General features: G+C 26.7%; 1 protein-coding gene across 1 annotated transcript in view; it reads right to left on the bottom strand.

The window, feature by feature from the left end:
* Nucleotides 1-10,061, bottom strand: part of LOC111633272 (enhancer of mRNA-decapping protein 4-like) — a 23,335-nt gene extending 13,274 nt beyond the window's left edge. Inside the window, exons 1-5 of the mRNA XM_023377812.1 lie at nt 9,905-10,061; nt 6,424-6,592; nt 6,237-6,329; nt 4,999-5,216; nt 3,425-3,577 (exon numbers count right to left, since the gene is read on the bottom strand). Of these exons, the coding sequence (XP_023233580.1) occupies nt 3,425-3,577; nt 4,999-5,216; nt 6,237-6,329; nt 6,424-6,592; nt 9,905-10,061 (790 nt within the window). The remainder of the gene's footprint in view (nt 1-3,424; nt 3,578-4,998; nt 5,217-6,236; nt 6,330-6,423; nt 6,593-9,904) is intronic.
* Between the last annotated feature and the right edge of the window lie 2,872 nt (nt 10,062-12,933).

Genomic DNA, 12,933 nt, shown 5'->3' with positions numbered 1-12,933 from the left:
ATTATAAAATAATTTTTCAAAATAAGTTTTACTACACAAATACGTCTATTCGTGTCGAAATTTAGAAACGAACTGTTAAAGAGTGAGTGAAAAAGAACTCCGATAGAAAAAACGCTCCTAGTGAGAATTAGATCGGTCACCGTTAGTGATAACAATTAGATGGGAAAGTTGACACATAGGTGTCAAGAATGCGCCGTTATTGTCAACAAAAGTATAAAAATATTAGACTTGGAATAGTAGAAATTAAATTAAAATAAATAAATAATAAGAAATGAATGAGTAAATAAATAAATACATTATAAGTATTTATAAATTAAAAAAAAAATTATACGCGAGAATCGAACCCGAGAACTCAAGCTTATGAATCGGACTCGTTACCACTCTGCTTCAGGACGCTCAAACAAAAGTACGTATAATTTATATATAAAGTGCTAAAAAACTTTAAGTTCGATTTTCTTGATTATATTTGAGTATTGCACTTTAGTATTTTACAGGTACTTACAGGTACTATTTCACTCACATGATGTACTACCTCTAAACCAAAGATCATCAAAATCCGTTACCCCAAAGCCGTAGGCTCTCCTTGTAAGGTAGCAATTTTAAGGCATTGATGAAATTACTTGATATGCAATTTGATCACAACTATAAGCATACAACTATGTCTAAATGATGAGTTTTTGCAGTAATTAGACAATTCCATCTGGATGCATTAACTTTTTTGTCAATAAATGTAATTAAAAACAAGCAAGTATTTATTGTGACATCATCACAATACCAAGCTGCAAGTTTTTATTTAATTTAAAATATAATGCTCTCCACCTCAAACCATACATCATACTTTTCCTGTTAGCTATAGAGTCATGCCAGTCATCTATCTAACTCAGCATTTTTCAATCTGTTTTATCTCACAGCACCTTAAACCTTTAATTAAATTTCTGTGGAAAAAAATCACATGATTTAANTATCTAACTCAGCATTTTTCAATCTGTTTTATCTCACAGCACCTTAAACCTTTAATTAAATTTCTGTGGAAAAAAATCACATGAGTTAAAGTTATGTTTGTAAACATTCTATCTCCATATTACTTGCCACTTAATTCTTTTTGTCTATATTTTTTGTAAATTAAATAAAACAGTATTGTTGTTCCTTAAAATAGCAGAAGGTAACAACAACAATACTTATTTAAGTTAATAATTTTTATTTACATAAGAAAAGCAATTAACATTAAGTCTTGATTTGCATTTAAAAGTGGCATGATAATTTCCTTTAAAAACTGCCCAATGTACTGCTATTTCTAAGTTAAAATAATTTGAACAAAATATGAACAAGTATAGATACATTTCTGATTTAAAGAAAATTTCATTTAAAATGGAATACACCCAGTTTCTGCACATATAGTTTTGCTTATAAATATATATATTTATTTATTTATTTCCTACATTATGTATATGTTAATTTATTTATTATAACTTGTGAAAAACTTGTATAATCAATTTTTAAAAATTTTAATTTTTTGATATATACACATATTGTTCTTTGGGTTTCTTTCAAAAATAATTTATTTAATAACCTTCAAAAATTTTTTCAGCACATCTACAGTACTCTTGCAGCACACTGGTTGAAAATTGCTGATTAACTGCTTTCAGGAGAAAATTTTTCAATTGAAATAACATGACTTCTGGTTTGCATCCAACTTCATATATAGTTAATCAGGGCCTTAAATCCCTAAGTTTTTCATTGCTGGTCTCAGCTTTCATCTCTCTAACTCTGTTCTTGAGATTAAAGAAGGACAGATAACAGTGGGAATTTATAGATCTACAATTTTTTCAAATTGCAGCCTAATGATATACAACTAAAAAATTAATGTAATAACTTAAATTTAAAATGCAACAATTTAAATTTTGAATGCCATAAGTCATATTTAAAATGTGACAATATTAAACTTCAAATGTAAAATTAAACAAAAATTTATTTTTATGATTTCCTTAAAGATACATTGTTCTCTGCTTTTAAAATTTAAAAATTGTCACATTTTTGTAAATAGTTGTAAACTTAAATTAAAATTGGATAGTTCTCTGTCTCTGTCTTTTCATGATTTAACTGAAGAAGCCTTAATATTAAAAGCAAAAATGCTTTTACAGTACTTATGTTCTTATAATCTTTTTAATCTTTCTTTTTATCATTGATACTGTATAGAATTTCTCAAATTTATCACATATAATTACATTGATTAAACAATATATTTCATTGGTTGTTCTATAAGATATTAGCAACTTATCAACATTTCTTTACATAAATTATGCTGTCCTATTATTTAAAGTCATTAATCTTGTATAATTCTGTGTGCTGTAAGCTAGAACTTCTAGATAATATTACCACACACCTTTCTCACTTTTTCTAGCAAATTTTAAGTAAATAAACAATTTTGTTCATTTAATTAAAAATTTGTTAGAGGTGTGTGGTAATATTATGATTAATCTTGTATACTACAGTCAACCCCCCTATAATTACGATTCCTATAAAACTACGAAAAAATTGCTACCGGTATCCGTAAAAAATAGTAAAAGTTCCCTATAAACACCTCAAACGTCATCGGGCAGCCGAACTACTTTCCCGCCGTCCGTAGCGCCACGCTACGGAGAGATTTCTATCGTCTGGACAGTATTATATAAATTATATATAAATTAGGTACTGTACATATAATTATATATAAATTAGGTACTGTATATATAATTATATATTAACTTATTGTAACTTTGTTATAATTAAATATATAATTTCCGCCGTCTAGCGTGGCGCCACGCAACGGAGATTTTTACGCTAACTATCGTCTGTCAGTATGTAAATTAAGTACCGTAAGTCTAATACAGTACTGTAATTTTATACATTTCTTGTGAAAGAAACATTTCTTATTCAACGGCGATAAAAATTATTTATATTAATGATGTCTCCGAAGTTCAAGGAACTATTAGCAGAAAAATAAGTTATTAGAAATCGGCCGCGGTTTGGTGAGCTGTTCCGCGACGAAAACAATGTTGAGCAATGGCGATGTCGAATGGTGACACTCGGTAAGTAATCCTACAATTTTTTATTTATAGCGTAGTTTATACGGATTATTTCCAAAAAATATATACGTGTTTTGGAAATGTTGAGTCGGATTAGTCTAGAATCGATTAATTTTATGGAAGAAAATCTTTCAAACAGCCGTAGTCCGTAAACTTGATACGTGTCGGGTTGTGATTGGAAGGATTCGTAAGAAATCGGATTCCTAAAGAATGGAACGTATCTATGATCTTATAGGGGGGTCGACTGTATATAATAAAAAAATATACAATATTTGTTGTAATCATGAAATTATTAAATAAAATAAACTTGATTTAATTTATATCAAATGTTTATAACCATTAAAGTAAATTTTACTTACATGGAAGTATACTAGTTTTTATTTCATTTTTCACACTTTTTTCAATTTTGTGTCCTACTGATGTATTAACTATTTCTGATAGAGTGGTTGTTTGTTTATCAATCCATTCTTCATCTTCAATATTTTCCACAACAAATGAATCTAGATTATTTACTTTGAAAGTTAAGACTGCTTTTCTTAACATCAGCAATTGAAAATTTTATGAAAATCATTTTATAATTACTTAATATTAATAATATCTATGAAAACTAAAAATAACCAAAGATAAACAAAGAAACACAAAAGTTTATTTATTCCATTAAGAATGTTTCCTATTAAAACTTATTCAATATTTTATACATTTGCATTTGTTTACTTTTACCTTGTATAAGTAAGTTTAAATTTTAAATTTTTATTATGATAACTATGATAATATTATAAGGAACTGAGTCGAGCATTATTTTTAGTTAACTTTTATTTTGCTTTCTATTCAATTTTTGTTTGGGGTTTATGTTTTGTTAGGACGAAGGTTCCTCACCACTCACCTTAGTAAATAAAAAAAACAGAAGAAAGAAAAACCAACTCACCGATAAAACAAAGTGCCATAGGAAAAACTCACGTGCACTTGTGCTCCCAAACGGAAAAAAGAAAGTCCGCAGTAAGAAAAGGGGGACACCCTACAGGCACTAAAATAGGGAACTTGCTAAACCTTATAAGAATTACAATATCTCAAAAAATGTAAGAAAGAATAATGTAAAAGGTTAGCGAGTATTGTCAGAAACTAGGCTGCCAGGCAAAGAATAAAAACTAAATGTTAGATGTAAGTATGTAAATGAGGGGAGTGATCCCAGACAGTTTTGTGACGTCACCTCAGAGTATAAAACCAGTACATCAAGAGAAGATGAGCGAGGTGAGCTCCAGATAGCAGCGAATGAGTGAAGTCCAAAAGCAATCGAGGTGATTCCAAGGCAATAGAGGTTATTCCAAAGCGATAGTAGTAGTTCCAGATTGTGGATTGAGGATAAAGGAAAAAAGGTTCCTAGTATATTGAGATGATGGTTAGGACTTTAGTTGATATGACTTGTTGTATATAGGTTAAGTATTTGAGTTTTGTCGAGTTTCAAAGGGGAATAGTTTTAAGTTAGTAAGTAGATTGAATTGATTTTGTCTGGTTTGTTCATATTGTTGATTTTCCTTGAATAAATTGTTGTTGCTTATTACTAATCTTGTAAAGTCATTACTTGAGTTACTATTAAATATTTGATCTTTGATTAACTTTGTAAATAATTAGTTTGGTGCACGCATAAGTCCAGGCCTGGCAAATTAACCGTGAATCCGCGTAAAGTACCTGTTAGGTTAATGGACATTTCACCGGCACACAGTTTCATGTCGGCACTCATCTTATCGATAAAAAAATAGTACTTTACAATATTATTACTATTATTTCCTACCAAACATTGTCGCTTCCTAGAAAGATATATAGATGAATTATTAAGTTGAAATACATTACTATGGAATAAATAAATTTATTTATGCATCCATCTATCTTTGCTAATGTATATTTTATTAAAAAATTTATTCAATATAAAGGATACTTTCAAAATCTATTTGTTTGGAAACAATCTTCTCTACATTATTACATATGATTTTATCCATATGTTTTATTTGATCTTGTAAAGACGGAAGTGATTTCATCTGCTTTTGATGACTCAGGAGCTTATGTTTTACTTTGCAAATACTATTTTGCTGAGACTTCACCAAATCCATAGCTTTAGGCAATGTTTCAGTCAATTTATCCAATGTTGACTGTAATCTATTTAATAAAAGTTAGTATTTTTAGGATAAATGTTATCAAAATTATAAGAGAAATTCATCTGTATGGCATATTATTTACTGTAATATTTAAAGATATATTAAGACTGATTAATCCAGAAATACTTTGTAAATTTAGAAATTAAATAAATATATTTTTCAATTCCTGATGTAAACAGTCACATTTCTTCCAAATGACAATGACTAAGCAGGTGAGAATAACATCCATTATTATTTTATTGTAATTCTTATTATATATGCAATTCAAGTTTAGATGTTCTGAGTTCAAGACACTATTTCACAAGGAATGTAGAAATACAATGATTCAAAATGTAATTTACAGAATAACTATGTTTAAATAAAAAATACATTAATCTTAATTTCAAAATTAAAATTTTGAATTCTAAATGAATATTAGAACATCAACAACACAAGGCTGAAAGAACAACAACAGCAACAACAAAATTACCATTGAAAAGGCTAATATTCATTTTTCTATGGCCAAATCCAGATTTTTGACACCCAGATTTTCAATGCTTCACTGTATATATATATATAATAATATACAATATATTTATTTTAAAATTTTGTAAAGATTACTTTTAGCAAATATTTCCTAAGTAACATGGTTACATGACAAAACACAAATTATCAAAAGTTGATAATAAATTTGCTTAGTGTGGAAAATTTAAAGCAAATATTTAATTGCCAGATTTACCAGGCTATATTTAGACCACTGATTTAATTAACTAACTACATAATTTGTCTAAAGATATGCAGATTGTGATTCTACATAAAGTTTTTGCATTTTATTTCCTACTCACAAAATAAATACAAAATTAGGTATGTTTTAAATAATCACCATTAGATCAATAATAATAGAAAGAATTTAGACCATCATCTTGTGTTAATACTTATAATCAGAAATTAAATTTAAATTAAACAACAAATTATTTAGAATAATCTGAAAGGAAATATTAGTAAATCAGGCTAGTTGAAATGATAATTTTAAATTACTCACGTCTGTAATTTAGATATTGTACTATTCTTACATTGCTTCATACTTTCAGAAGGAACATAACTATTTAAATTGTTCATAAAAGATGTTGAAATCCTGTAGAATTAATTATTATTAAGATAGGGAGAAATTTGAAAATACAATCAAAATTGTTAAAAATACAAATATTTTATATTTAAAAGATATTTACTTTTCTGTCTCATTTTTAATGTTCACATCATTATTTCTTGAATTAATAAATTTATTTTCTTCAGAATCTTCTTTACGTTCTATTGAGCATATATTTTTATTCAATATATTATTGTCCTTAATTGGTGAATCTATTGGTAATTTCTGATTTTCCTTGCTATGTTGTTTATCTATAATAAATTTTTATAAATGTTAATTCATATTTATAGGTGCATATTACATTAAAGCTATTATCATTTATTAAGTTCTTCATAAACTAAAATAATTGTTTAATCATCTATGAATTAAAATAAAAACTAAAAATTTAATAATTACAATTTTTAAACAAAATATCTTTCCTTAAACATTTTCCAATTCATTAATTGCAAATTAAAACTATCATATTTAAAAAGTACTGACCAACTTATCCACATTTACAGCTTTCCTTTTTACATAATATAAAAGTGTATTTAAAATTTTTTACATATATAAATAGTCAACAACAAAATTATTATTGTAATTTAATGTATCATTAAAAATAAACAAGTTTATTAAACAGCAACATTAATTACAATTTTAAATGTATTTTATATTTATGAATAAATTTTTATCTATTAACAATTTTTTTCTAAGCTACTAAAAACTTCATTTCAGATTTGATCTGATTATGCCAATTAAATTCCACTGTTTTAAAATATTAAATTTTACATATTAGAATCTCAAATCAAATTTCAACATTAAAGCTTTAAACAATTTGAAATTTTATACTGATTGATAACATGTCTTGACATTTCTAATAGAAAACTAAAAAGTTTATATAATAATTTGAATGCTACAAAAGATAACAATTTAAAAATGTATTTATTCTAAATCTAATTCTTTAATTATATATTTGCTTTTAATAGATAAATAACACAAATCTATATAGTTTCTAGCATGTTCAAGATTACATCTGTTCTTTGATAATTCAATCATGTTGAATATGAAAACAACATATTCCTATCAAATACAGTTTTCTTACAACAATAAAAATATTTTAAATTATTTCATTCACTTTACATGTTGAAGAAGTGTAGTTTAGTAAGAAAGAAAATTTCAGAATAAAATTTATGTAACTTTTTGCACCAAAGTGTAAAAGTCAGCATTAAAAGTAAAAAAGGCATTTTTCAGAAAAGCTTGGTTAAGCCAAAGAAGGTTCTTTGTCTCCAATATCACATAAAACAGAATTTTAAAACAATTTGTCAATGCATTAGACAAAAATAGAAAGTGTTTCAAATACCTGTAAAGCAAGTTTTCCAATCTTTCAGAAGCCAATTTAAAAGAAGACATGACATAAAACTGGTAAATAAACATTTTAAAATTCCAATGACAAAATTCTAATAATAAGCATAAGTAAGCTTCTCATAAATAGTATGCTTAATTTTCTTTAAAACAAAAAACATTTCCTCATACCAAAGAAAATTAAACATATTATAGAATGTATGCCAAAATTTTGAAATATTAATGAACTGGGAAAAAAATCAAATTGTTTTGTTATGCAATCAAAATTATTAAAATGAAAAATGATAAATAATACCACTTAAATTAAAATTATTTATCATTTTTGTACTTTGTAAATTTTGGGAGAGATTTAGTGTCCTGAAAAATATTCTGCACCCCTCCACATAAGTTGTATTACACCACATTACTTCTTGCTGCTTGCAAACAGCTACACTTAGTCAGGCATATTGTCAGCAAAAAATCAACAAGACAGCCAAGGAGGCAAATTCCTTAACTTTTCCTGACTCTCCATGACTTTTTCCAAACACTAATGAAAATCCCTTGACTTTCCCAGGTGCCCTGGAAAGTCAGGTAAGAATCCTATATATTAATAGTAATAAAAAAAACTTTTATATTACAAATAAAATAAAACTGAACTAATTCAAACTATGCAATTAATCAATTTTTATTTAACCAGCTCAGTTTTATAGTTGTAATAATTCAATTTATTCAGTTCTTTGTTTTGTATCACAAGATATGATATTTGTATATGTCTGACAATCTTCAAACCTTTTAAAAGAACAGACTTTTAATGTAAATATCTAGAAAACAGCACAGTTAGTTCAAGTTTTTAAATAAATATTTCAATTACAGTAAAACTACTCACTAATAGATACTCATAAAGAATTATAAACTGTCCATTTTTGGGAAGGAAACAAGAAAACAAGAAAAACTTTTTAAACATAAAATTCATAAAAACAAACTTTTAATGCTTTTTTTATATATTTATATAAAAACTAAAATTAAAATAATCCAAAATTATCATCTGTATTTAATGTGCTCAAATTTGTGTGTGATGATATCTCAGTATTAAGAAATGTCTTTTTCATGACTTGATTTCCATTCTTTATCCAAGATTTCATCTTCCTTGTTTCTCAAAATTTATTCACTTGAAATTTTTGATGCTCAGTTTAGGTACTAAATCACAAACTTAATTTTTCTTTTTCATTTAATTTTATTACATTAAATAGTTAATGTTGAAGAAAAAAGTTGTGTTTCTGAGTATTTTTTAACAAATTTACAAATTGCAACTTAGTCCTTCGTGAAAGTTTTATTGACAACTGTCAAAAATTACATATATAAGTGACCCCCATGATGTTACTTGCCATTTCAATGAAAAAGTCAAGTTCTGAATTTAAAATTTTGAATTTTATTTCTTTAATTTTCATTATTTTTTATTTAATATAAATTTAGTATTTGCATATTGCAATTGCATATAAAAATATTAGTAAAAGCATTAAAGGGAGAAGTTTTATTTTTATATATTTTAAACTTTATCTATAATCTGTTTGTTAGATTAAAGTAATGCATATTTTACATCAATTTGACATCAATTGTAAAAGTGAAGAGATGAGCTTAAAATGTATATTTTCTAGACAAAACAAATAGGGCATCATAGTTTTTATAATGATAAATTAGCAACTGTTTGTTATATTATGATCTAAAATACCTGAGTAGGTTATTCAGAATGTTCACTATTAGAAAAAATTTATGTTAAATTTTATGTGGTCTATTAATCAAACTTGTTTGATAACATTTATAATACAGATTATATTTATAATATACAAATTATATCACATCATATAAAAATTTACAGTATATTTCAAACTAAAAACTTGTTTCCTGAAAACAACTTATATGATTTACTAAATCTTAAATTACATAATTTATTTTCAATATAGAAAAAATAAACTACATCCAATATGGCTGATTTTAATTCGCTATTTGTTCATTGAACCTTTGACCTCAGAGGTCAGCCAGAAAAATAAATGTAGGTTAGTTTCTTGGCATACTTTTCTTAAAAGGTATACCAACATGCAGATCTCAAATAGAAGGGATAACACTCAACAGGTTAACAAGAAAAATTCCATTTATTAAAAGTCATTAGAAGTCTTGTTTTACATACTATATGCTTTGTTACACATCACAGAGAGAGTTCTCTATAAATCTATATATTTGCTTACAGCTATCAGCAGGTTTATGGGTCATCAAATGAACAGTCAGTTCACTTTGTTGTTCATTTCCAGGCATCCATTTTGTTCTTGGTAAATCCTGCTGATGACTTCCAAACATTGCTTGTGCATTCTGGTAAGGATCCTCTAAACTCCACTGTATATACATCAGTGAAAATTCTCTGAATTCACTGTCCTAATACATTTATAAAGATCCCCAAACTCTCTGAAGACTACTCTAATATCAAATTTTTTACTCTGATTTGTCCAATCACATAGACAGTCAATTCAGGTTCATCAATCACCTGAATAATTTAGGGTCATGCAAGTGACAATTAGTTTTGTCACTTTACAGAAATATATCTTATGCACAGATGTCAAATCACTATTATTGATAAAAAAGTAATGCTGTTTCCATCTAGAACTACTGTTTTCTCATAGTAATGATCAAGATAATACAATAAGGATCAATCATCAAATAACAACATAAATGTGTTGATAGCTTACAAAATAAACAAACACATCAATAAGTTTAACTAGGGGTCCACAGATAAAAAATATTAGTAATTAATTAAGTGTCATAATTTTAGGGATCTGTTAAAAATCATGATCTAATACAGGGGTGTCCAACCTTTTCGTTTCTCTGGGCCGCATTGGAAGAAGTCATGGAGTTTTGGGCCACAAGTATATATAATATATACTTGTGGCCCAATATACAAGTATATTTAAGGATTAACATGTCTAGATTATAATAATAAGTATTAAAACTTTATTACGAAACAGGATATTTTAAAAAAGTACTTCTACAGACACTTTCAATTTTTACTTAGAAATAGATAAATTCATTTATTTGATAAAATGCAATTATTTGGTTTATTTCAGTCTCTGATTAATAAAAAGTGACGAAACACCATTTTAAAGTGCATTTTTATTCAACTAATATATTTATAAATGATATGTAGCCCCAAAAGTAGCCAAAGCGCCAAATGATATTTTTTACGTTAAACTAAAAAAAGTAGCCACATTTGGCGCAATGTAGCCAAATCTTGCAACGCTGGAAGGAATACTAAATAAAGCTGGAGTTTTAACTCAAAGGATTATAGAGCCAAATTCGGAAAAAGAAGAGAAAGGACAAAAGATAAAGTGAGAAAGGTTGGAAAATTAAGACTCAATATTTGCCTAACAGAAGAACTATTTAACCTTTCTGACAACTTTTTATCTTTTGTCCTTTCTCTCTTTTCACCAAATTTGGGTCTATAATCCTTTGAGTCACAACTCCAGCTTTATTTAGTAATTATTCCTCATTCACACATCTCCAAGTACTGTATATGAAAATATTTTATTTCTACTCAAAACTAAAATATGAATAAAGGTTTATGGCTTTGTGAAACTTCATTTCTGAGTTTATGCCGTTGAAATAAATAAATAATAAAAAATTAAAACATTTGTCGGTTTTGTTTACACCTTTATTGGGCCGCATTGGAACTTGCCTTGGGCCGCATGCGGCCCGCGGGCTGGACACCCCTGATCTAATATTTTCATCTACAAAATATTGTTAAAATAATAAGATCTATTATGATGATGGAATAATTACCAGAAATAAATTTAAAAACTGAATTTACTTAACACTGCCCTAATGAAGAATATCTTATTGTCATGATAGCTTTGGAAGCCATAAATGCAAGAGAGATGTAGAGAACAAAATTTTATTTTTGAAAGACTCAATATATTTTCTTGGAAAACATCTTTCTTTTAAATAAGATATATTATTATTATTTACAATTTAGTTTTATATAATTCAAATTTCAATTATACAAAGCTAACTATTAAATTTATTTGATTTTTTTATTTGAATAATTTCATTAAAACTAATCAAAACTATTTGAAAATAATGAAAAAAGCTAAAGCTAAAAAATTGTGCATTAAAATTATACAGTGGGATGCAAAAGTAGGTATACAGATGAAAATCTGAGAAATACAATGTTTGGTGTTCATTATTATTATTTTATTATCTTTTATTAGTTCATATTCCTTATTTGTGATTTAATTTGTACATAAAAATAATTGTTTTTTCTACCTATTTTCTTCCTGTATGTTTTTTCTCAAAACAACAACTGCATACCTACTTTTGCACCCTCCTGTATTTAAAATGTGAAAAGTTTAAAATACTTTTGAATTATATATAGAATTCTATACAGAACAAACTAACTTTTGCTATTAGTAAATAATTTAATAACATTATTGCTATAATCTTTTACCATGTTTTTTTAAGAGAAATTGGTTAAGAGAACTATTCTTTAATTCAATTTAACACTACCTTAATCAGAGATAACTAGATTACAAGATTTTTTATACTTTCAAAAGAGAAGCAAGTTATTTTAAATGAGTGAGAAATATAAAATTTACCATCCAGAAGCTTCCCTAATAAACTCCCCAAATAAAATATAGTTTTCCACAATATATTTCTGTGTTTCATCTTCCATAATTCATCATATCGAATACTGAATATACAGTAGAGCATCGATTATCCAACTCAATTGGGGACTGGGGTTAGTCAGATAACCGAAAAGTATGTAAAATACATTATTAGTATAGTATATTAGTATATCCCATGTACTTAGTATATTAGTATATCACTATTAACCTACTTTACGTTGAATTTTCATCGATGTTAAGCCTAACAAAATTTTATTTTAAATAATAATTGTCACTATTGTGTTGTTAAAAATTATTTTAAAATTACAGTAGAACCTCCATTATCCGGACCTCTATTATCCGGATTTTCGATTATCCGGATTGTTCAAAATAAACAAAAATTTTACGAATTTGCTAATTTGCACTTGGCGAATTACGACACTGTTTATGTATGTGACGGAATGCATAACTTTTTTTTGTTTCAACAACGTCTCACCCAGCACAGTGGTCGTAAACTCTTAAATATATTTTACGTAGTAATAAAAATATAACTTGACATACGTATTTATAAATAATTTATATTCAAATTACATCATTTCTATGACCAAGGGCGGCGTAAGGCATGG

The sequence above is a fragment of the Centruroides sculpturatus genome, unplaced genomic scaffold, assembly GCF_000671375.1.
Source record: "Centruroides sculpturatus isolate CEXI.00-Female unplaced genomic scaffold, Cexi_2.0 scaffold681, whole genome shotgun sequence".
NCBI lineage: Eukaryota > Metazoa > Arthropoda > Arachnida > Scorpiones > Buthidae > Centruroides > Centruroides sculpturatus.
Note: the sequence above shows the minus strand (reverse complement) of the source record. Positions and strands in the feature narration are given on the sequence as shown.